The sequence below is a fragment of the Humulus lupulus genome, chromosome 8, assembly GCF_963169125.1.
Source record: "Humulus lupulus chromosome 8, drHumLupu1.1, whole genome shotgun sequence".
NCBI lineage: Eukaryota > Viridiplantae > Streptophyta > Magnoliopsida > Rosales > Cannabaceae > Humulus > Humulus lupulus.
This window is the reverse complement of record NC_084800.1, coordinates 4741971-4768447: the sequence shown is the minus strand read 5'-3', so window position 1 is coordinate 4768447 and position 26477 is coordinate 4741971. Positions and strand designations below refer to the sequence as shown.

Genomic DNA, 26477 nt, shown 5'->3' with positions numbered 1-26477 from the left:
GGGAAAGAGAAGCTCACCCAACCTTGAGTGGAGAGCTTAGGTGGTGTTGTGTACATATGCGGCCGCTTGACCACCACGACCAATGAGTTCTCAGAGGAACTAGAGGGCTTACCCTATTTTTGCCGCTTAGGTGGGCGGGGACTGTAAATTTGAAACAGTAGTGACCATTTTGTATTATAAACAACTTGTAAACGTTTTTAATGGCTCATGAGCAGCTTATATACTTAATGAGATGTATCCTTTCTTTTTTACTAGTTTTACACCTTAACCTGATAATAACACTTAGGTCACGTTTTTAACCAAAGGACTCGGGTAGCGAGTCAAATTTCCGGTTCACTGTTCACCGTAACTATTCTGGGGTAGCCAGGGCATTACAATCATGCTCAACAATGTTTGGTTCAACAAAAAAATCATCAAATTGACCATATTCCTCCCCTGCATGATCTGAAACAGGACTGTGATCAGCTGAATAAGAGCCAACTAAGGGAGAGTGTACCTGAGGGGAACTTGGTGATGCTTCAGAGGAGGCTGTTGCTGCAGGATTAACAGACCGTGGTGTGGGAAAATCAGCTAAATCTAGTTAAGGGATAGGAAGACTGGACCATGATGAGCTATGAATTATAACAGGTTGAGGAGTTTGATAATTGTTGAGGAAGCCCTTTTTGAAAGGGAACTCGAGCTCATTGAATACAATATTCCTAGAGATGTAAACACGACCAGTGGGGGTGAGACATTTGTATCCTTTATGGGAGTTGCTGTACCCCAAATTTACACATTTCAGTGAGTGGAACTGAAATTTGTGAGATTGATATGGACGTATACAAGGAAAGCATGCAGCACCAAAGGTCTTGAGAAAAGCATAATCTGGTTTTTGATTGTAGAGGACTTCATAAGGTGAGCTGTGACTTAGAACAGGGGTAGGAAGTCTATTAATAAGATAGACAGCAGTGTCAAATGCATCACTCCAGTACGTGAGTGGCATTTGAGCTTGAGCAAGCAAAGTAAGGCCCATTTCCACAATGTGCCTGTGCTTGCGCTCAGCTCGACCATTTTGAGCAGAGTCATGAGGGCATGAGTGTTGAAACTCAATGCCATGGTGGTGAACCAAGGCTGTAAAGGGTTGGTATTCACCACCCCAATCAGTTCTAAGGCTTTTAATTCTCTTTTCAAACTTGTTTTCAACCAGATTCTTGAATTGTAGGAAGGCATCAAGTGCTTCAGATTTGAATTTGAGTGGATATAGCCATGCAAATCTGCTATGATCATCAAGAAAGTGTATGTAGTACTTGTGGTTTATATTGGATGCAATAGGGGCTGGCCCCCATAGATCAGTGTGAACAAGTTCAAGCACAGATTTGGCACGTTTTGAAGACAACTTATGAGGAAGAGCATGTGATTTGCCATACTGACAGGCATCACAGAAAGTTTGTATTTTAGTTTTGGATCTTCTTACATTACTTGACTCTAAAACAAGATTTAAAATCCTAGGTGATGGATGGCCTAGACGCCTGTGCCATACATCTAATTTAGACACTGAATTTTCATCAGCTTCAAGCTGGTTTACATTGGAATTGGCAGAAAAACAAGCAGGAAAACAAGTAGACTTTGGCTGGTATTTATTTGTGAACTGTGGATGAGCTAAACTTGTAACTGATGGCTGGTGTAGAGGTGATTCCAGTCTGTATAATCCATCTTTAAGCACTCCTCGAAGCACCACCTTATGAGTTTCCTTGCCCTTCACCAAACAAACATTGGAATGAAACTCAATTAGCACATTATTATCATTAGTGAGTTTAGAGACACTAATTAAGTTTTTAGCAATTTAAGGAACAAGTGACATTTCTTTTAGCAACAGATGCTTCCCATTATTTGTGTCTAAAATACCACTACCAATGTGAGATATGCTAAGTTTGGTTCCATTACCCACTGTAACAGTTTCCTTACCACCATAGGGCTGTTTCTGGTTTAGTGTTGCAACATCAGAGGTGATATGGTTGCTAACTCCACTGTCAGCAAACCACACATCACTCTCAAGAACTTCTGGACTGGCAATGAATGCATTATGATTGGTTTGAGAAGGTTTGTTTCCTCCATTTGTGTGGTTTGGATCTGACCCCATGAAGTTTTCATCAAACCTATTGTAACACACTACAGCAGAGTGAACATACTTGCCGCAGACTTGGCAGGTTGGTCTAGATGTGTTGGTGCGACCTCTTCCACGAAATCTTCCAGGACTGCCACGAGTTCCTGAAAAAATACTTCCACTGCCTGAGTACTGATTTTGATTGCTTGACCCACGACCACGTCTTGCTGAGTTGAATCCAGAGTTGTTTTTAGCAGCAATGTGAGCTTGAGGATTTGTAGGAGTGGCTGGTTTGCTGCTGATGGTAAGAGTTTGCAGCCTCTCGATTTTGCTATCGAAACTCAGAAGGATGTCTTGTAGTTCTTGCCAAGTTGTACTCGGTCTTGCTTCAATTTGAACCACGATTGATAGGTACTCTACATCCAAGTCAGATAGAACATTGGCAACAAGGTGTGCCTCTGGATAAGGGTCACCTGCAAGAGCAAGAATGTCAGACCAATTTTTCTTTTGTCGTAGATATTCCCCCATTGGTGTTGTGCCTTTGCGAACAGTCTGAATAAGGGTCCTTGTGTCATCCATCTTGGATTTAGAGTAGGCTCCATAAAGGCTTTCCAACGCTCTCCAGAGACCTGCTGCAAAAGTGGATCCCATGACTTCAATGGCAATTCCTTCAGTCATAGAGCTATAAAGCCAACCCATGAGTAGTTGATCATTAATGATTCAGTGTTCACACTCTGGGTTAGTTTCCAGCTCACCTTCATATTTGGCTTCACCGGTAACTGGAATAAATTCTGGTGGGCACAATTTGGTGCCATTGAGATATCCATGCAGCCTATGACCACGAACAATGGTGGATACCATAGTCTTCCATAAGGTGAAATTGTTTCTGTCCAATTTTAAGGAAAAGGGTTGGTTTAGAGTTGTAGATTGCTGAGGGTAAGTGTTTGGGAGCTGAGATGGGGATGCACCATTCTTGTTGGTGCTAGCAACAACAGAGGGGGTCTGAGATTCACCTTCGGCCGGTTGTTGTTCTTGAGGAGTAACCATTAACAGAGGAGCAACCTGGCTCTGATACCAAGATTAATTTCAAAGGATTTCGTGTATAAAATATTTCTTAGCTCAATTCAATGGTGAGCTAGAGACTTGCTTTTATAGATGTGAGAAGTTTGTTACAAAACAGAGATGAGCAACAGCTCTATTACAGACCAAATCCCAAGGATGATTACAGAAAAGAATATTCTAACAGAATTGGAAATTTGCTAATGATTTCACCTAAAGGTTGGACCACAATTACACCTATGACACCTGTCCAATTACAGACAAAACAATCATATGCAGCCCCGTGTTACTCATTGCCATGGACCTGCAGCAGAATAGGAAATCTCTATTTCTCAACACTTTCTTATTTTTTCGTTCGTTTTTTGCGTTGGTTGACTTTTTTGTATTCATTGTCGTTTTTACCTTCATTGTCATTTTATTTTAATGCAGCTTGCATTTAAATATATGTAGCAACCATGCGAACTAAAGTATTGTTTTCAGAAGTAACGTGATAATTACTAGGGAATGAGGCATAATGATCCTATTCGAGCCTAGTAAAGATTTATAACTGGGCTGACAACTATCTATTTCTAAGATTGTAAAAATGGATCGTGAGAATCATTGCAAACTCTGTATAGGCCACTAAAATAACAAAGTTATAGCTACATATCATCACCTTGTCTTTGTTTGGCGCAGAATTTGTGGAAGATGTTGATCTCTTGATCTCTTTAGAAGCAGGGCTATACATGATAATGGTTGATTCAAATGACATCTGTAACCATGTCGATTCTGTACTAGCAGACATAATTGCAAAGATCATTGGTCGTCTTGTACAAGAAGAGTGGACCATGCTATTTGAAGCGTCAAATCCCACAACTTCTGAATATATGGTTCGACAAACAGTATGGCCCGACTCCGAGGGTATGCTAGCTGCACACATTCATCACTCCTCCTCCTCCTCCTCCGTCCAATTGGTTCGTTATATTTTCTATTAGACTATTGTGTCCCACATGGAATAAGTGTAAGAATATTGAACCATTAATAAGAACATGTGTAACTCTACTAATTACCAATTGGTTTTTAGATGGAGCCTCATGATTCTTGTCATGGTATCAAGAGCCAATTCCCTAGCGGACATTCGATCTACACCGATCCAAAAGAGTGAGTCAAGCCGCAAGAGATCCACATAGTGCAAAAAGACACTTGAGATCTAAGATCCGCATAGTGCAAAAAGACACTTGAGATCCAAAATAATAAGCGAGCTGAAAAAAAATGGGCCACTTGTGATCAGGTGATTCAAGATTGGTGAGCGAAAAATCGCCACCATCTTGAGGGGGGATATTAGACTATTGTGTCCCACATGGAATAAGTGTAAGAATATTGAACCATTAATAAGAATATGTGTAACTCCACTAATTACCAATTAGTTTTTAGATGAAGCCTCATGATTCTTGTCATTTTCTCTTCTGAACTTCTTGTAACTTTTGTTCCAACAAAACAAACATGGAAAATGTTGTGACCCGTGATATGGTTGGGTTTGTTGTTGTTTTTTTTAAGGCCTTAAGGAATTGTTAAAACTTTGTTTTGTGTTGAAATGTACCTGTCTCATCTCATGCAAGTTCCCTTAGTCATTTTGATAAATTTGTATGGAAGTTTATTTTCCATAACAAATAATATCTAAAACGACTTGATATGATATATATGCTCATAATTCCAAATTCAAATATTTAGTTGGTGAGTTCTGTCATTCTAACTTTCATGCCATAATTTTAAAACGTACGTAAAAAGGGAATAGAATCTTTACATAATTAGTATCATCAATTTATTTACTCTACAAATTTGGAAGTTTTGACCAAAGGTGGTGTTGATGAGTGATAACTTTCTTTCCTACATCCTGGACCTGGTATTGAATAACGTAGACTTATATATACACTGTATGTTGGTGGCTGCAACAAGAAGAAAACCTATAAATTATTTGCCTGAACAAGAAGATAAACGAGATTTCCCCTATTTTATTTTAAACGTATGGCCGTTTCAAGTCCACAGGATAGGTACTTACCAAATCGGAACAGAATTATTGTGTATAAAAAAGAAAATCATAGGAAGGGAGATTAGCAGAAAAAAAAGAGAAGAAGAAAAATGCCTGGAACTTGGTTAAACGCAATCAGAAAAGCACTGCCCTGCAAATCTCAGCCATCGGATGTATCCGACCCAGAGAGATCATCTTCTGTGGGATGTCTTTCAAATCTCAGAGGATGCAAAAGGCACAAGGAAAAGGAATCAAACTGCAGTTCAAAGGTACAAGGAATAATTATTAGTACCCAGCACTATCCCAAAACCAACATTACTGGCAATGAAACAGTCCTTCATCATAACTTGAGAATGAGATCTTCAAGGGAACCAGGGAAAGCTAGTAATGGTGGCATGGCTAAGAGGGTTGGTAGAGCCGAAGGCATGGATATGGTGTCGCGTTTTAAGCTGGAAAACCCAGTATTTGAGCAATCAAGGGAATACTATGGTGGTAATTATTCTACTGTGGTTTGTCAAATGTGTGGTCAGCAACATCACAAATCTTCCGTTAATGCCATTGACTACTCACATCGTTTGTCCAAGCGCTATACAGGTATCTACGTACCACTCTACATATTCACCCAAAATCCCCTAAAGTACTAGTGTGTTATCATCCAACGAGATAGAGACGAAAAGTTTTTTTTTTAATTATTTAATGTCATCTGCAAGAGTGGTTATCGTTAGATATTATTAGTCACGTTCTTATCGTTTTTTTTTAGGGTTTTATGTTTTTTTTACCTGTATTTTGTATTGTTTTATTGTATTTTAATAAATTATATTTTATACTTTATGTTTTATGAAATAGTTTAAATAGAATTCTAAATTTAATTTTGGTTAAAGTTTTCTCAGCTGAAATTACAAATAATTTAACAAAATAATAATTTAAAACAAAAATAAAAACATTCAGCTTAAAAAGTGTGTTGTTATATTAATTTTTTTTATTAAAATTGAGTTAAAATATCTATTTGAACTATTTTATAAAATATAAAATCTAAAAATAAATTTTTTAAAATACAGAATCCAAACAAATACTGGTCCAAACATATATAAACTTTTTTTTTTTTTTATTTTCGCTTGATTTTATTTTATTCCATATTCTGTTATGCTTATACTTATCGTTTTAATATTTCCAATTCTTGTGGTTTAATTTTTTTTCCGTCCTCTGTACTGTTTTGGACAGTGCTTCCTTTTTCTTTTTTCTTCTTTTGGGTTGTTTTTCAAGTTTTTGTATTTACTGTCGTTTTTTACGTTCATTGTGGGGCTTTTAATTTTATTGTCGTTTTGTGTCTTACTGTCGTTGTTTATGTTAATTGACGTTTGTATTTTTTTCTCATTTATTGTCGTTTTTAATTTCATGTCGTTTTTCTCTTTCATTCTCACTTTATATTTATTCATTTATTGTCGGTTTTTAAGTCTCTATTGAAAGTATCTCCCATTGTCGTCGTTTGCCTTTCTCAGTGAGCGAACTACTGGAAGGAGACTCATCGAGAAAAATCGTCGAAATAATTTGTCAAACAGGGCAAGATGAGAAGCAACATGTGAAGATGGAGACTGTTAGGAATAGCTAAACTAAGTTTGTTATATCTCTGTAACTAATTTAATTTCTGTTATAACAAACATTTACTTCATATATATACTCAGCTTGTAATATTCACTTTTGGTTAATGAGAATCAAATCGTTTCTTTCCAGTTTCTGTTTTCCTCACATGGTATCAGGCCAAAACTGATCCTCTTTTTTCTTCTTGATCGTTGATCTTTCATGGCAACCTCTGACCTTTCTTCCACTCCAACAATGGCGTCCACTTCCGCTACTGCTCCGATTGTTTTTTCTCACAATCTGTCTGTGAAACTTGATTTCAATAATTTTCTGCTTTGGCGACCTCAGGTGCATGCAGCCATTATTGGTCATCAACTTGAAGACTACATTGATCCCGATTTTGCTCCTCCTCCCCGTTTTCTCTCTGACATTGACCGTCAAACAAGGAATGTGAATAAGGCGTTTATTCTCTGGCACACTCAAGATCAGCTACTATATTCATGGCTACTCTCATCGATGACGGAAAGCATCCTCACTCGTGTGGTAAGCTGCCGAACCTCTGCCGCTGTTTGGAAGATTCTTGATGAGTACTATACGGCTCAAACAACTGCGAAGGTGGATCAATTTGAGAATCAGTTGCGAAATGTTAAGAAAGGATCTATGTCGATAAATGATTATCTTCTCAAGATTAAAGTCTTGGTCGATAAATTGGAATCAGTGGGACGTTCGATTACAGTCAAGGAGCACATTGCAGCAATCTTTAATGGTTTGCCCTCAGATTATGATGTTTTCATTGTTTCCATTAATTCTAGGTCTCAGCCGTACACTGTAGCTGAGATAGAATCTCTGTTACTTTCTCAAGAAAATCGACTGGAGAAACATAATCAAACTCTTGATTCTGCGTTTGCTGCTGCTAATCTCTCTCAATCTCAAGGGTTCAAGAAACGGCTCCCCAATTCTCCCTCTACTGGATCTCATGGTGCTTCATTTTCTTCAAGAGGTCGATCTTCTTTCTCTGGTTCGTCCCGTTCGCATTGGAATCCTTATGCAACAGGTGGTCGTGGTTCTTCACCTTCGAATGGGACTGTTCCTTCTAGCTCTTCTCTTCAGATGCCTTTTCGTCCTGCTCAAAATAGGCCGATTTGTCAACTGTGTTCAAAACTTGGCCATGTAGCTGCAAAGTGTTATCAACGGTACAATCTGGAATTTCCTGGTTTTGGGGTTAATCTGGGTGATAAACAGCAAGGTTCATTGGAAGCTATGATGGCTACAGCTGAGATGATCAATGACCCTGCGTGGTATCCGGACTCGGGGGCTACAAATCACTGCACTATGGACCAGAGAAATTTGTCTCGGATGCATGATCATAAAGGGCCAGAGAAACTTCATATTGGCGATGGGAGTGGATTGACTGTGCAAAATGTTGGTAAGAGTGTATTACAATCTAAATCTACAGTTTTTATTCTCAATAATGTTCTTCATGTTCCTACAATAACCAAAAACCTCATTAGTGTGTCTCAATTTGCTCGTGATAATGGTGTCTATTTTGAGTTTCATCCTGATGTTTGTCTTGTCAAAGATCAGGTTTCCAAGATGGTTCTGATGCAAGGTCATCTCACTAATGGCCTTTATGCTTTTCCACCATCCTCCTTTCGCGTTCAGCCGTTTCCTGTCTCAGCTAAGTCCTCTATTCTCTCTGAATTGCATGTTGCTGTTTCTAGCAATGATTCAAATTCCTGTAATAATGATAAACTGAACTCTGTGCTATCTGTGTTTCATCTTTGGCATAATAGACTGGGTCATCCAGCTGCCAAAACTGTAAAATCTGTGCTGTCTTCATGTAATATCAATTGTGGTAATAAAACTCAGTCTGATTTTTGTTCAGCATGTTGTCTAGGGAAAATTCATCAATTTCCTTTTCCAATTTCACAAACAAAATACACTGCACCACTTCAGTTGATTCATTCAGATCTTTGGGGTCCGTCTCCTTCACTTTCACATAATGGTTACAAATATTATGTGCATTTTATTGATGCTTACTCTAGGTACACTTGGTTGTTTCTGCTGAGAACCAAGTCAGAAGCTTTGCAAACCTTTATAAACTTTAAAACACAGGTTGAAAATGAGTTTAACTGTAAAATAAAGTGTTTGCAATCAGATTGGGGGGGTGAGTATCGGTCTTTTACTTCTTTTTTGGCTCAAAATGGAATTTCTCATCGTTTATCTTGTCCCACTACTCATCAACAAAATGGAGTAGCTGAGCGTAAGCATCGACACTTAATTGAGACCACTCTCACATTACTTGCTAATGCTTCTATGCCACTATCATTTTGGGATGAGGCTGTACGTACCTCAGCCTATATTATAAATAGGTTGCCCTCTTCTGTTTTGAATGATCTATCACCATTTCAAGTTCTATTTCAAAAACAGCCAGATTATTCTTTTTTAAAAACTTTTGGGTGCTCATGTTTTCCAAATATTCGTCCTTATAATTCTCATAAGCTAGAGTATCGTTCCATTGAATGTACATTCTTGGGCTATAGTTTAAATCATAAGGGATATAAATGCATGTCACCATCTGGCCGTATTTACATATCACGAGATGTCATTTTTAATGAGTGTGTTTTTCCTTTTGCCAAAAATATTACCCACTCTCTGCCTTTGTCTTCGACCTCTACTCATAAACGTGCCTCTATCTCCATTCCCATTACAAAAATACAACCTCTAACTACACCTCATCCTCCTAGTGATGTTTTACATTCTGCCTCTAATCCTCCTTCGTTGCCTACTTATTCTACACCTACTATTCCCTCAACATCTCAACCTGCCCCTGTTTCTGTTCCCATTATTGAGAATAATACTGCAGGTGAAATTGTACATACATCACTGCCGTCACATGTTGTAGAGCCTCAAAATACTCATGGGATGGTGACAAGGTCAAAGGCTGGAGTTTATAAGCCAAAAGTCTTGATCTCTTCCAAGGAACCTCTAACAGTGACTGATGCTCTAAAGAATACTTCATGGAAGTCTGCTATGACTGAGGAGTATTCAGCTCTTGTTCGAAATGGCACATGGAGTTTGGTTGAACTTCCGCCTGGCAAGAAGGCAATTGGGTGTCGCTGGATTTTCAAACTTAAAGAAAATCCTGATGGTTCTGTTTTGAGGCACAAGGCACGGCTAGTAGCACAAGGTTTTAGTCAACGGTATGGTTTTGATTTTACAGAAACTTTTAGTCCCGTTGTTAAGCCTACTACTATAAGAGTGATTCTAACTGTGGCTTTGTTCAAATGTTGGCAAATTAGACACTTGGATGTGAATAATGCTTTTTTAAATGGCTTATTGCATGAAGAAGTTTATATGAAGCAGCCCCCTGGTTTTATTCAACCCAATAGTTCAAATAAAGTGTGTAGACTGCATAAATCATTGTATGGCTTAAAACAAGCCCCGAGGGCTTGGTTTGATAGGCTAACAAACACTTTGGTTCAGCTGGGTTTTCGGAGTGCTAAATCTGACCAGTCATTATTCATTTGCACCACTTCTACATATATGTTACTTATTTTAGTATATGTAGATGATATTTTAGTTACTGGAAGTTCTAATGCTATGATTGATCAGGTTATAGGCCGATTACATGTCTCATTTGCTCTGAAAGATCTGGGTTTAGCACGTTATTTCCTTGGAATTGAACTTCTTCATAGTTCAGATGGATTATATTTGTCTCAGAGAAAATATTTGATTGATTTACTGTGTAGAGCTAAAATGCAGTTTGCAAATGGGTTGTCAACTCCCATATGTGCCTATGAGAAATTATCAGCATCTGGCAGTGATCCTGTGGAGGATGTTACTGCTTACAGAAGTTTAGTAGGTGCATTACAGTACGCTACAATTACAAGGCCTGAAATTTCTTATGCAGTCAACAGGTTGTCACAGTTTATGCAGAATCCTCTTCTTTCTCATTGGAAGGCTTTGCGACGAATGCTAAGGTATATTAAAGCCACGTTAGATTGTGGTTTATTTTTTCAGACACCTTCTTCTCTTGACCTTGTAGGCTTCTGTGATGCTGATTGGGCCTCGGACCCTGACGATCGCCGCTCAACTTCTGGTTTCTGTGTCTATCTTGGCAACAATATTGTATCCTGGTCCTCTAAGAAACAGCATACAGTTTCCAGATCTAGTACTGAAGCTGAGTACCGAAGCTTAGCCCATCTTACTGCTGAAATCACTTGGCTAACTTCTCTTCTTTCTGAGCTATTCCTTCCTGTTGTTTCTCCCCCAGTTTTATGGTGTGACAATTTGAGTACTGTCCTCTTAGCAGCCAACCCAGTTCAACATGCTAGAACTAAGCATATTGAAATTGACATTTATTTTGTGAGAGAAAAAGTGGCTCGGAAGCAGATTATTGTCAAACATACTCCTTCTTTTGCCCAGAATGCTGATATTTTTACCAAACCATTGGCTGCTACTCGGTTTCTACTGCTTAGAAACAAACTTAGAGTGGTTTCTATACCTACTCTAAGTTTGAGGGGGGATGTTAGGAATAGCTAAACTAAGTTTGTTATATCTCTGTAACTAATTTAATTTCTGTTATAACAAACATTTACTTCATATATATACTCAGCTTGTAATATTCACTTTTGGTTAATGAGAATCAAATCGTTTCTTTCCAGTTTCTGTTTTCCTCACAGAGACCATATTGAAAGTTCACAACATGCAAAACATTCTTACTTGGTTCGAAGACTACAGAGAAACCGTCAAAATCAAAGCCCGCAAGCAGTCCAAGAAAGTCGACCCGCGTTGCCTGGCCGACGGGAACGAGCTCCTGAGGTTCTACGCCACCAACGTTGCCTGCTCACTCGGCTCCTCTTCTTCTGGCCTGTGCAATCTTGAAAACTGCGGAGCTTGTCGCATTCTGAGAAATGGGTTTTCGGCGAACATGGATTTCGTCGGCCGCGTTGGTATCTTTGCCACTTCGACTAGTGAGAGAGCCTTGGCATATGTGGAAGCCCATTTTAATAAGAGGAAAGCTCTGTTTGTTTGCCGAGTCATTGCTGGGAAAATCCATAGTCCTCTCAGAAAGTTTGATCAAGCATTTTCTCATTCTGGGTTCGACTCTTTGGCTTGGAAAGTTGGTCGAAATAGGGAAGCGGAAGAACTGTTTGTGCTAAGTCCTAAAGCTGTGCTCCCTTGCTTTGTCGTCATTTACAAAATCTGAAAGATCAACAATAATATTTAAGAAAGTAAATACATATAAAATAATTGAATAATAGAGTGTTAAAGATAATTTCGGCCTTAAACAATCTTTTTACTGTTAGTGTTGTTTGAAAATTTGTATTTTTAATTGATATTATTAACTTCAACTAAAGATGGTGGTCTAATATCTAATTGATATTTTTAATTGAGAGTTCACCTAATATTAAACGCGTGATGCACCAATGGGTCAACCAATACCAACTAACATACAATTCCTATTGATAAATTTGGAGAAAACACTCAACAATTTAATACAAAAATAATACTCGAATGTTCCTTTGGCATGAATGAAAATTAGACTTGTGGAATACATAATGCTAATACGAATATTTATAGTTTGCTTTTTCTCCTAATTTAGTTGCATATACCGATTTAAATTAAGTTTTTGAATGCATTCGTATTGAATTTGGATAAATATGATAATTGTATACGAATATTATTTTATGATTTTGAAAGAACAAAAAGACCCAAAAGAGTAAAATAGTGGAGATAAAATTGGCGTAAAGTTCTTTTTCACTTCAAATATTTGTGTTAGGTGAAGCTATTTCATTTGAGATTCCTTACCAATAAAATAGTCACTGATAACGATAAGCATGTGGTCTTTTTACATTCCTAGGGGAAAAACAATACATTAACCCTTTCGGAAAAAGAAAACAAAATACTTTACGATTAATAATACCAATAAAACCTTTTTTAATATATGTACAAGATCAGTGTTAGGGAAATTATTTCCTTATAAGGGAATAAATTAGATGCATGAGTAAAACTGAGTCAGAAGAATTATGTTTATTAGTTCCACCTAATGTTCGTTTGTGTAAGAATAATGTAGTTTCTTATATATTGTTGAATTCGCTCGGACATAGAGACACACTAACAGTATATGATGAGAGAGTGACATGAAATGTTGTTATTTTCAGCCTAATTTATGCATCACATTATTCCCAGGAGAATTCATTATCATTGAATAGAAGATGATCAATATAATTAGATATGGAACATGACAAGACCAAACCAAGGTTTGATTTTTTGGTGGAGAATTCACCACCTTACACGTGCTCACCTTCTTCATCATAACAAGTACAAACTCGATTGAGAATAAAGAATACTTCTATTTAAGAACCGAACTTCTTGGTCAATATTGCATCACCACTCGCACAATCTTATTATTAATTAGCCATGGACACCAAGCACATCGCCAAGAAGACAGCCTGTGTGGTCGGCGGTAGTGGATACGTGGCCTCTTTGCTCGTCAAGCTTCTTCTTCAGAAGGGCTATGCTGTCAATACCACTGTCAGAGACCCTGGTTAGTCTCTCTCTCTCTCTTTTCTATTTCTTTCTCTAAGGTACTGTTTTTTGTTTGACTTAATAATTCAGAGGTACTTTAGTAACAACAGTCCAATCCATAAATAGGAGGCTGAGAATAGTGTTAAGACTACCAACTTAGGTCTCAATGATTGATATTCAAATCTAATTTGGTGCAGATAATCAGAAAAAGACAGTACACCTGTTGCAACTCAAAACTTTGGGCAACCTAAAGATTTTTGGTGCTGATCTAACTGAGGAGGGGAGCTTTGATGCCCCTATAGCAGGCTGTGACCTTGTCTTCCACGTTGCAACACCTGTTAACTTTGCCTCCCAAGACCCAGAGGTACGCAGGCACAAATAAAAGCTCCCAGGCATCTGTCTGGATAGCCTAAGACATTCAATGTTCAAAGTTTTTTTTTTTTTTGTTTTGTTGGTTCAAACTCATGACAAAAGCTACTTTTGGTTTGGCCTTTTTGAATAGAATGACATGATCAAGCCAGCAATCCAAGGAGTACTGAACGTTCTTAAGTCTTGTGTGAAAGCGAAAACAGTTAAACGTGTTGTCTTGACATCGTCTGCTGCTGCTGTTTCGATCAACACACTGAGTGGAACAGGTTTGGTGATGAACGAAGAGAATTGGAGTGACACTGAGTTCTTATCTAATGAGAAGCCACCCACTTGGGTAATCCCCAACTCTGTTTTATTATTATTATTATGAGACCAGTTAATGCATCTGCACATACTAAACAAATCGACAACAATTTGCATTTGCAGGGCTATCCTTTGTCAAAGACTCTAGCTGAGAAAACAGCTTGGAAATTTGCTAAAGAAAATAACATTGATCTCATCACTGTGATCCCTTCTCTTATGACTGGTCCTTCACTCACTCCAGATATCCCCAGCAGTGTTGGCCTAGCAACAGCTTTGATCACAGGTAGTTTTAACAATCTCATATCAAACGCTAGCTACATAGAAAGAATATACTGGTGTGGGAAGTTATTATAACGGTAATGTGAACATGTTGCAGGCAATGACTTCCTCATAAATGCCATGAAAGGTATGCAAATGCTATCAGGATCTATATCGATTTCGCATGTGGAAGACGTCTGCCGAGCTCATGTCTTTTTGGCCGAGAAAGAATCTGCTTCCGGTCGATACATTTGTTGTGCTGTCAACACCAGTGTTACAGAGCTTGCTAAGTTCCTTAGCACAAAATACCCTCAATGCAAAGTCCCCACTGAGTAAGCTCAAATGATGCTAAAATGTATTGTGCTAACTGGGTCTTTTGTTTTTATTCTCAATTTTTTTTCATTTGTGAAATGCAGTTTTGGAGAGTTTCCTTCCAAGGCCAAGTTGATAATATCATCAGAGAAGCTTACTAAGGAGGGATTCAGTTTCAAGTATGGGATTGAAGAAATATATGAGCAGAGTCTGGATTATTTGAAGACCAAAGGGATGCTTAAGCTCTAATCAAGCTATGTCACAATAATGGGTGATCGATGATCATGTCAAATGGATCTTTCATGTTGTAACAGCTTTTATATTACCATTCTCTTTGATGGGGTGTACGCAGATCCATTGTATAATAAAGGGTTTTAATTTGAATTTGATGCTTTTATGAAAGTATCAAATGTAATTTGCTTTCACTGTGTGACGTAAAGAGAAACAACCTATAGTGCTACACAACTTTTGAAACTACACTACTAAAACTCCAAAAACATTTACTTTGTAACCAAATTTCATAAAAATTACCAAGAAAATATTATATTTTGAAAAATAACTCATTTAATTAATCACTTCAGTTTTTATCAATACCAATAACTTATTACCACTAGTTTTTCAGCTGCTACTTTTTAAAACTACCAAAATAGTAAGAATGGGCTACAAATTTCTGTAATCATAGTTGTCTAGCTTTTTGTAAAACCTTTGAATCATTTGCAGTTTCGTAAAATTAATATAAAAAATATTAAATACAAGACACTAATAAATTAACATTAATGATGAAGAAAAAGCATAAATGGTATGAAATCTATAATTGATTATGGTGAATTATTTGGTGAGCACTTACAACTGGTAGAACAAAGGAAAAGACAGTAAAAGCCTTGAGACACCGTGATGGTGTTGGTCGTAGGGACTTTGATAATCAAATTAATATACAATTCAATAAAATTAAAGAAAATAAACAACAATAAATAAATACCACCTATCTTCACCGTAAAGTGGTGTCAAAAGGCTATTTTAGGTGGTCAAAATATAAGTGTTTGAGAGAGCTTCTAATATTAAAGAAAGTAAGTATGCCAGCTTGGGTGGGAGTAATGAGTAATCGATGCACACATAGTCTTTTGGGGTGAGAATGGTGAAATGGTTTTCTAGCTATTCCAGAGGAAGACAACTTCTCCAGTAACTAGCTGTTGACCATCGATTTGATCAACGATACGGAGTCAGATAAAACGATAGAAATGAGATGAATTTAAGCCAAAAAGATAAATGACACAAAGATTTATAGTAGTTCAGCTCCAGATATTGGTAATAACCTACATCTACTACTTAGTGTTCTTATTATTGTATGAAAACTTGTGATCAGTAAACTAGGGTCTATTGAGTTTCACAAGTTCAACAAAAGATACAAGGTATTGCGTAAAAATAATAATTCTCTCATTCTTGATCCCAAAATCCCTCGAATGAGCCATTTTAATCTTATTTATAGGCTCAATGATCTTTTTATGGGAATTTGGGTCTAGATTATATTTAATACAAGTGTATCTCAAATAGTAACATAAATGTGAGATCACATATCAATAGAAAGTATCTGATATACTGCAACCAGCCTGGTTGCCCATAAAATATGTGTTTTGCTTAGTGAATTCTCCTCTAATCGATGGTCAACTAGAAATGTAACTGCTTAAATGGTTACGCGCATCGCACATGCATAAAAGTCTTGCCGCGTCAATCTTTTTTGAGTAAACACTAGCTAAAGACTACTCTAATCTAATCTTCAACCCGTTGGACTTGATACATATGTGCCCTGGTGAACCTAGTCCTCGTGTATTCTTCGGCAGTGTTGTGTTGTGTTGCATTGTTGGCCTGAAGGCTTAGGTTGGGTTTTAAACCTAGTCTAATCCAATGGGCTTTGCCGAAAGTATGTTTATCAGGGCTTAGCTTGGAAACTGGCTAAACCTTTCTCTTGTAGGTTTGTGTCGTATTCGGCCCACTCTGACTGGTCTGTAGTTGGGTTTTGAGTATTGGGCCTGAATATAATTTTGGCCACTATATGTATCTATAAGTTTGTCACTCTTATAATAATGCGAATAAATCTAATTGCTTTTTCACAAGGATTTATAATGGGAAATTTCAATTTGTATCATGATAATTTCTATAATTACAAAAAAATATTAGGCATATTAAAATAATGCTATTTTTTGGCATTTTACCCAAAATGTCATTTCCATTTCCTCCTCACTTTTCACTTCTCATTTCTCTCTTCTCTCTTCTCTCTTCCCTCTCTCTCTCTCTCTTATTTCATTCTCTCTCACCTCACAGCACCACCAACACCACCACCACACTAAATATTGTATTTCAAATGGATTTGAACATGATTTTTGAGTTTTTTTTTGCGATTTTTTTCAAATCTGAAATCTGCAGAAAATCAACATTGCTCGATGGTGGTTCAATGGTGCTCGATGCCAGCTCGATGAGACCTTCAAAATCATGATTTTTCATGAAAAAATGACTTTGCTCGATGGTGGTTCGATGGTACTCGATGCAATTCTTGCAAGAGACATAATTTTTCACTCGGGTGTCCGTTTGGGGTGATTTTTTTTTATTTTGGGTATTTTTTCAAGATCTACACGTTTGACATGTTTATATGTACATTTGTGAAGTGTAACACTTGTAAAAAATACAAAAGTGAAAACATACCTCATGTTTAAGAAATCTTTTGGTATATTTTTAAGTTTTAAAATTTCCAAATGTGCATATGAGTATGTTAAATGTGTAGATCTTGAAAAAATACCAAAAATAAAAAAAAATTACCTCAAACGGACACCCGAGTGAAAAATTATGTCTCTTGCAAGAATCATATCGAGCACCATCAAGCATCTTCGAGCCATAATCGAACCACTATCGAGCAAAGTCATTTTTTTCATGAAAATCTCGATCTTGAAGGCCCCAGCGAATGATTTCTCGATAGTGCCCAATGAGATCTTCAAAATTATGATTTTTCATAAAAAAATTAAAAATTAAAATTTCCCTATATAATTTTAGTCTAACCAGGCACATTTCACATAGATTCTTCTTAAATTTTGATCAATAATGTATGTCAATGTCAATTTATTATTGTTGTACCCACGTACTATCTGAACATTCAAACATGAATATATCGTGCTCTCTCCTGAGAACTGAGAACGACTGCTCTTCTTGCGAGCTGCCTACAGATACACTTCTTCGATCTAAAGTGTGTTTAGGAAAAGTTAGTTATGACTCATGATTCAATTACTAAAACTTTGAATATTAATTAACATAGAATCTGGTAACAAAATTATAGATTTTAAGGGAATTGTTAGAAATAAGCTGTTAGAATATTCTCAAGTTAGTTAAGCCGTTGTAACAGATTTCTAACAGCTCTGTATGAGCTTGGCTAATTTGTTCTGCTGTAACTAACTCTCTTACACTCATTTATATATATACTCAGGAGTATCTCACCGAGTTAGTTGAGCTCCTCATTTTCACATTTTCCTCATTGTGTTACAATCATTCTCTCCAAACACTCTCAATCATTTCCTTCCAACCACTTTCAGTTAACTTCTGACTTGGTATCAAAGCTCCGCCATGGCGTCCGACGGATCTCACGATTCTGCGATCCATTCAAATCCACAACGAGCAGCTGCTCCTCCACCGGCGCCTGCTGCTCCTCCACCAGCGATCGATCCTGTTGGCATTCCAAACAATACATTGCTTCCGCTCAACCTCCGTCTAGATCGGACGAACTTTTCTTACTGGAGAGCCTTGGTTCTTGCTGCTGTGCGCGCGTACAACCTCGAAGGCTACATCCTTGGCACTATACCGACTCCACCACCAATTCTTGCAGGTAACGATCCTAATCCTGCTCATTACAATTGGATCTGTCTCGATCAATTTCTGATGCATTGGCTTATGAACTCTATGACGAAGACGATGCTTGGACACATCATTCGCTGTCAAAGCTCTGCTGAGATCTGGAGGACTCTTAATCAGTTGTTCGCCACTCAATCCAAAGCACGGATTCTTCAAGTGAAAGGATTACTACAGTCCACACGTAAAGGAGCCTTATCTGTTGATGAATATATACTGAAGATGAAGCAGTATGCAGAGTCTCTTGCTCATGCAGGTGAACAATTATCCGATGAGAGCCTTTTTCTGTACATTCTTGGAGGCCTCGGTCCAGAATATGAGGCAACTGTGATCAATTTGACGAACAGATCTGAGACTCTTACCCTTCCCGATCTACATTTTAGTCTGCACAACCAAGAAATGAGGTTGCAACAGATCTCCTCTCCCACAGTGGACTCGATTCAAGCCAACTTTGCTGGACTCTCAATGAGAGGTGCTCCTCGTGGTTCATTTCATGGAAATCGGGGAAATCAGTCGAGAGGCATGCGTAATCACGGCTACGGTCAACGATCGCAAGGACGTGGCCCTAGGGTGATATGTCAATTATGTGGTAGATCTGGTCACATTGTCCAAAAGTGTTTCCACCGTTTTGATGTCCACTTCTCTGGTCTCTCAGCTCCACCAGCACCTCCTTCGGCCCCTTCCAACCCCGGATCTCCTCATGCCAATTTATTTGAGTTGAACACCAATGACGAGTCATCTGATGCCTGGTTCCTTGACTCTGGAGCCACAAATCACATGACAAACAACTCTCAACTCCTACACAACAAGACAGATTACAAAGGAAAATCGAAGGTCATTGTAGGTAATGGTGCATCCATTCCTATTTTGCATGTTGGCTCAAATGCTCTTGATTCCATGCACTCCAATCATTCACTATTACTTAAAGATATCCTTCATGTGCCTCACTTAACTAAGAACTTGCTCAGCATTTCACAGTTTACTAATGATAATAACGTTGTGTTGGAGTTTGATTCCTCTTGCTGCCTTGTTAAGGACAAGATAACGAGGCGTGTTCTTCTTCGGGGTTCACTCAGTGATGGACTGTACAAAATTGATGTTTCCTCAGCACTTCATGATGGCCAACCTTTCATTTTTACGCGGCCTACTCCCTCCAATAATGCAATGGCGTTCAATTGCACCACTACTTCGAATCCAGTCCGAGACAAGTCTAAGTTGCTCTCAACGTGGCATTCCCGTTTAGGCCACCCTTCCTCCTCTGTTTTTACTAAAGTCATGAGTGTAATAAGTCCTTCAATAAAGGCAACTAATGTATCGTTCTGTGATGCATGTCAGTTGGGCAAAATGCACCAATTTACGTTCAAGAACTCTACATATAAAACTACTCATGCTTTTCAGTTGATACACTCTGATGTCTGGGGGCCTTCCATCTATACCTCAAGTGAAGGTTTCAAATATTATTGTAGTTTTGTTGATGACTATACTAGGTTTTGTTGGATTTTTCCTATGCAGACTAAAAGCCAAGTTCCTTCGATCTTTAAACAATTCAATACATATGTGGAGCGTGTATTTGAGTCTAAAATCAAGAGCATTCAATTGGATCTTGGCACAGAATACAAACCACTATACAAACTCTTTCAAGATCTTGGCATTGAACGTCGGAATTCATGTCCCCACACCCATCAACAACAAGGAAGGGTGGAGAGAAAGCATCGTCATGTGGTGGACCTCGGCTTAACATTGTTGGCTCAAGCAAACATGCCCCTAACTTTTTGGTGGGAAGCATTTGTCTCTGCTTCATTCCTCATCAATAGATTGCCTACTCCAACGTTGAATTTCATATCACCTTATGATAAGTTATTTTCTCAGCAACCAGACTACAATCTCTTGAAGATATTTGGGTGTGCCTGCTTCCCTTCACTTCGACCATATCAATCTAATAAGGTTAGTTTTCGGTCTTCAAAATGTGTGTTTATTGGGTATAGCCTAACACAAAAAGGATATAGATGCTTGCACCCTTCTGGCCGTGTGTATACAGCTCGTTGTGTCGTTTTTAATGAGGAAGAATATCCATATTCCAGTCTTTTTGATTTGCGTAATACAACTTCTATACCTACTCAACCCATCTATATACAGAGTCATCAAATACCTACACCAGTCACCTTACCACCACCCTCACCCTCTCCACCTACTACACCTATTCATCAAAATGACTTGTCTACATCACCTACCCCAGTACTGTCTCACTCGAACTCATCTCAGTCTATCGCCTCAAACCCCACTTCTTCACCACAGTCTATGATTCCCATTGATGATCTTGTCATGGATCTGCCCATACCACCCCTAGTCCAAAATAATCACCCTATGCTTACGCGGTCAAAAACAGGAATTTTTAAACCTCGACTGTTGTTATCTCAAACAACTTCAGCTGTTGAGCCACTCTCTGTGAAGTCAGCCTTATCCAATCCCGAGTGGCACAGTGCCATGCAAGCCGAGTTTCATGCACTTCAAAAGAACCACACGTGGTCTCTAGTGCCTTACTCACCTGACATGAAACTTGTTCAGTGCAAATGGGTATTTCGAGTTAAGCATCACCCTGATGGCACCGTCGACAAGTACAAGGCCCGTTTAGTGGCCAAGGGGTTCCAACAAGTACCTGGGTTGGATTTCTATGAGATGTTTAGTCCAGTAGTGAAGCCTTGCACAATTCGTATCATATTTGCCATTGCAGCTACCTTTCATTGGGACATCCAACAAGTTGATGTCAACAATGCGTTTTTGAACGGAGACCTTCAAGAAGTGGTGGACATGCATCAACCGCCTGGATTCGTTGATCAAGGTTTCCCTACTCATGTGTGTAAGCTGCATAAGGCATTGTATGGCCTTCGTCAGGCTCCACGGGCTTGGTTCGAGAAGTTGAAACAGTCTCTTATTCACTGGGGTTTCTCTCACTCGAAGTCTGATTCGAGTTTATTTTTCTCTAACAAGCATGGCAAACGTATCTTCTTACTCATATACGTCGATGATATCTTGATTACAGGAGACGACTCTGCACTGATTCATCGCCTCATTGTTGATTTAAACCTCCAGTTTGCCCTGAAGGTAATGGGGTCTGTCAAATATTTTCTTGGCTTCGAGGTATCTCGGGATTCCTCTGGCATCTACTTGGATCAAAAGAAGTACGTTCGGGATCTACTTCTCAAAACCAACATGTCAACGGCCAAACCCCAGCCTACGCCCCTGTCTCCTGATATCAAACTTAGCTCATCCACGGGGTCTCCTCTGGCTGATCCAACAATCTATCGTCAAATAATTGGTGCTTTGCAGTATTTGACGATGACAAGGCCTGATATCTCCTTTGCCGTGAACCGTCTCAGTCAATATCTTCAGGCTCCTACCACGACGCATTGGATGGCTTGCAAACGTATCCTTCGTTATCTCCTTGGCACACCTACGCTTGGACTTCATTTCAAGGCTTCATCTCAGTTGGATCTTCACGGCTTCACTGATGCGGACTGGGCAAGTAATGTTGATGATCGTCGATCTACGTCCGGCTATTGCATTTTTCTGGGAGGCAACCTCATTAGCTGGAGCTCCAAGAAGCAACAAGTCATTGCTCGGTCGAGTACCGAGTCTGAGTATCGCGCTTTGGCCTTGGCTACTGCTGAACTAATGTGGATCGAATCACTTCTTACTGAGCTCAAGCTTCCTGTTGCTCATTGTCCGATTCTTTGGTGCGACAACTTAGGCGCTACCTCTCTTGCATCGAACCCAGTCTTCCACGCCCGTACGAAGCATATCGAGATTGATATTCACTTCGTTCGTGATCGCGTCATAGCCAAGCAGCTAGATATTCGATACGTGGACTCTTCGAATCAAACTGCAGACATTCTGACCAAAGCTCTTCCAATCTCCTCCTTTACCTTTCTGTGTAACAAGTTGTCACTTAGGAGCTCCCCGTGCAACTTGAGGGGGATGTTAGAAATAAGCTGTTAGAATATTCTCAAGTTAGTTAAGCCGTTGTAACAGATTTCTAACAGCTCTGTATGAGCTTGGCTAATTTGTTCTGCTGTAACTAACTCTCTTACACTCATTTATATATATACTCAGGAGTATCTCACCGAGTTAGTTGAGCTCCTCATTTTCACATTTTCCTCATTGTGTTACAATCATTCTCTCCAAACACTCTCCATCATTTCCTTCCAACCACTTTCAGTTAACTTCTGACTGGAATGAATAACCTTGTCTCCCATATAAAATTATAAATAAAGGAGGCTGCAAGAGCAAAAAACTCTGTATATGTGAACAACAAAATACAATTCAGCTGACGTAGGTCAATTTTTGTTTTTGGTTGAACCACTATTAACTATTAACTTTGTGGTTGTATATTGTTTTATTTTTTTTATTTTTATCTCCTAAATATACAACAAAAAGGGTGAGAGTCTCTTAATTATATATCTCTTCTATATAAAAACTGTGTAGATAACGGAAATTCTTAGTTTTAACGGTTATTTTTATTGACTTTAACGGAATATTCTAAATATTTAACATAATATATGTTTAAAACTAATTAAAAAGTAAATATTTATTAATTATAGTAATATGAATTCAAATGTTTTAAAATATAATTATTATATTAATATTTAATATAAAATTACATATATAATAATTATATTAATATAAATTCAAATGTTATAAAATATCATTATTATAATAATATATATTACAAGACTATATATTTAACAATTATATTAATATAAATTTAAATGTTGTAAAATATTATTATGATAATAATATATAATCCTAATTTTTTACTAATTATATTAATATAAATTCAAATTCAAATGTTATAAAATATCATTATTCTAATAATATATAATACAAGACTAGATATCTAATAATTATATTAATATAAATTTAAATGTTATAATATATTATTATGACAATAACATATTAATAAAATCCTAATTGTTTACGAATTATATTAATATAAATTCAAATATAATAAAATATTATTATGATAATAATATTTAATATAAGACTATATATTTAATACTTATATTAATATAAATTTAAATTTTATAAAATATCATTATAATAATATATAATACATAATTTTACTTTTTATTAAAAAATTATCATTTATGTTTAAAAAATTATCATATTATATATATATTAAAAATTATAAATAATGTTTTGGTTTAATTTTTTATTTAATATGTTTATGTCATTCTTTTATATATAATATTATTTATTTATTTGCAATTCATATAACAATTATACAAATTTAATAAAAATAATTAATAAATTCTATAAATAAAACTAAACAAATGTATATTACATGTTACTTGTTTCTATTTGACTTAAGGGTGAAGAGTAGAATAAGTTGGATATGCTTTCAAATTAAGTTTTTATTATTAACTTTGATCATAAGAAGTTGAATAGTAAGCCAATAGAGGAAATGGGCTTTCTTTTTGTAAACTATTTGTATTTTTCAGCAGAACATATCTTATTGATACTTAGGTTGCTAATATGGTTTGGGCCTTTTAGAAAGTTCGAATCCGTATTTTGGAGAAGTTAGCTTGGTGCATGGAACTTGGGATCGAGATGGATCAAATAGAAGAGAAAGCTTAATAAGAAAATATATATGTTATATTTTTTAAAATGCCAAATCTCATTTAAAATTGATAAATTTAAAAAATGAAGGATTGTATGGTCATATTCAAAACGTTTTTTTACCAAAATCCAGCATTACATCAATCACTTCATGAATAGTTAATTAATTGTGTAATATTATGTCCCATGTGATGATGTTTCCAAATATTATGACCGTACCAACTAATGATTTAATTTGTTTTTTTTTAAAAAGAGGCATCATAGGGAAATTATTAATTTCAACATATATATATATTTGTGGAATGAAAAACACTGTATTTAACAATATTTTAATTAAATGAGACGCGGGTGTGTTTGAAGGCTGACATGTTAGTCAATATTTATTTATCAATAATATGTGATTCATTTAATAATTTATTAAGAATATTGAATATCTACAATTTATTATTTTCTTTATGACAAAAAAAAAATATTTTTTATTCCATTTATATTTTAATTAATTTTTTTTTTCTTCTAACTAAGAACCAACAATGACGAGTGCATGCATGGTAACCTATGGTTGGAAAAATGTCTCTCTTTCTTTTAGTACCTTTTTATTTCCATATTTATTTGAGAGTGATTGATCATCGATGCATTGTATCTTCACCGAAATATCACTAACTTGGGACCATTAGGTGTATTGGAATTGGATAAATAATTCAAATTTTCATAATAGTTCAAATTCAAATTAAAATTGTGAGATTGTAATTTACTATAATTTCAAAACACTTTCGATTATCGACCTCCAAGGTTAGTAGAAACCACATATGTAGTTTTTATTATTTATTAGAAATTAATTTGTTTGGAAAAAGAAACTAAACTATATATTAATATTTTCAAATTAATTTATATAAATTATAATATATTATTAATGTAACATCAAACACACAGTACTATACTATAGTATTAAATTTATATGTCTTATAAAATACATTATATATAATCCAATAAATAATCATATAACTCTGCATTTATTTTCTTTAGGAAGGACTAATCCATATTCGTTGGAAAGTGACTATTCAATGCATTGTAATAGTGAGGAATCTTCATCATGACGTAATTAGCAAAGTTTGATAATTGAATTTTTCATTTATAAAATAAAAAATATGTTTTTGACCATCACCTTACTTTCTATAGAATTAAAATGTTATACACATTAAACATGAGTGGGCATAATTTTATTTTTCATTCAAAAATAATATTTTAGAGAGAGACACACAAAACATCCTTACCAAAAGGTGGGCCAGGCACAAATTTAAGGCCCCAACACAAGTCAAGGACTCCCTAATAATAAAAGAAAATAATGAAATTTGTGATTCTTTTAAATATAATTCTTACTAGGTTAAAAAAATATCATAGTAGACTTTATTATAATGTAAAAGAGAAAGGAAAAAAAAACATCATCTCTAGACTCAGCAGATAAGGCTCAATTGCATGATATCCTACGAAATTGCATCATACTAACGACAAAGACAATTGAGACGTTTACAATTATATACCTATAATATAAAATAATTATAAAAATTACTTACAAATTTCTATTTACAAAAATATCTTGCCCCATCATAAAAGAATATCGAATTCTAAAATTAATATATCTGAATTTGAAATTTTCCCGAAATCTCAATTTTATCATTTTTTTGGGTTTAAAAAAGTAATATTTGATTACTTAAAATATTAATAAGATACCAATTTATTACTTTTTTCATGAATTTTTTTATTTTTATAGCATATTATTTTATATATATTTGGTTACCTCCAATACTTATTTTTTAAAATTTTTTTATCTTAAGACACTGATTAGTCATTTTGAAGTTATATTATAGTGTCTTATTACTTAAGATGTTTTTACGTTGCCGATTATTCATTTTTTAGAAACTAATGAGTTACAATAAAATATAACAAATTACTATATAGCTTATTATTAAAAGTTACTTTTAGTATACTATACAATAATTTTTTTAATGAAAAGTTTTAATTCACTTTTTAGTCACTAATGTAATTTATATGAGAGTAATTGTGTTTTTTTTAGTAATCAAACAAAAAATAAACTTAAAAGTTACTTTCGAATTATAATAATAAATACACATTTCGGTCTTTTATTATTAAGTTTTTTTTTTATCAAAATAAAAAGCAACTACATAGTTACTTTTTAAATACAGCACATAAATTACTTATTCCAATTTTTAAAAAACTTTTCCATTTTTTGTTAACAAAATATAAAAGAGAAACTAGAAGGTTGTTGTTTATTCTGGTCATCTTCTCCAGGGACGTCGAAAAAACATATGCTTGCCATATATCGAAATGATCACCTTGAAGAGTAGGTTGTGATGGTACCACTCTTGTGCCCAACTGACCAACGGTGTAACATCCCAAATTCCCTAATATGGCTTAGTGTTTTGATTAGGGGGCGAGAAGGACAATAATTGG

The 26477-nt window shown here is 36.2% G+C and overlaps 3 protein-coding genes across 3 annotated transcripts; all 3 read left to right on the top strand.

The window, feature by feature from the left end:
- The first annotated feature begins 5260 nt into the window (after window positions 1-5260).
- LOC133794905 (uncharacterized) lies at window positions 5261-6759 on the top strand. The gene is made up of 2 exons (XM_062232348.1): window positions 5261-5744; window positions 6605-6759. The coding sequence occupies exons 1-2, from the start codon at window positions 5261-5263 to the stop codon at window positions 6757-6759; spliced, it is 639 nt and encodes a 212-aa protein (XP_062088332.1).
- A 4677-nt stretch (window positions 6760-11436) lies between these two features.
- LOC133794904 (uncharacterized) lies at window positions 11437-11940 on the top strand. The gene has a single exon (XM_062232347.1). The coding sequence runs from the start codon at window positions 11437-11439 to the stop codon at window positions 11938-11940; it is 504 nt and encodes a 167-aa protein (XP_062088331.1).
- Window positions 11941-13104: 1164 nt separating this feature from the next.
- LOC133794254 (anthocyanidin reductase ((2S)-flavan-3-ol-forming)) lies at window positions 13105-14919 on the top strand. Its single transcript, XM_062231461.1, has 6 exons — window positions 13105-13281; window positions 13460-13626; window positions 13765-13965; window positions 14058-14217; window positions 14311-14524; window positions 14609-14919. The coding sequence occupies exons 1-6, from the start codon at window positions 13155-13157 to the stop codon at window positions 14751-14753; spliced, it is 1014 nt and encodes a 337-aa protein (XP_062087445.1). The 5' UTR covers window positions 13105-13154; the 3' UTR covers window positions 14754-14919.
- Window positions 14920-26477: the final 11558 nt, after the last annotated feature.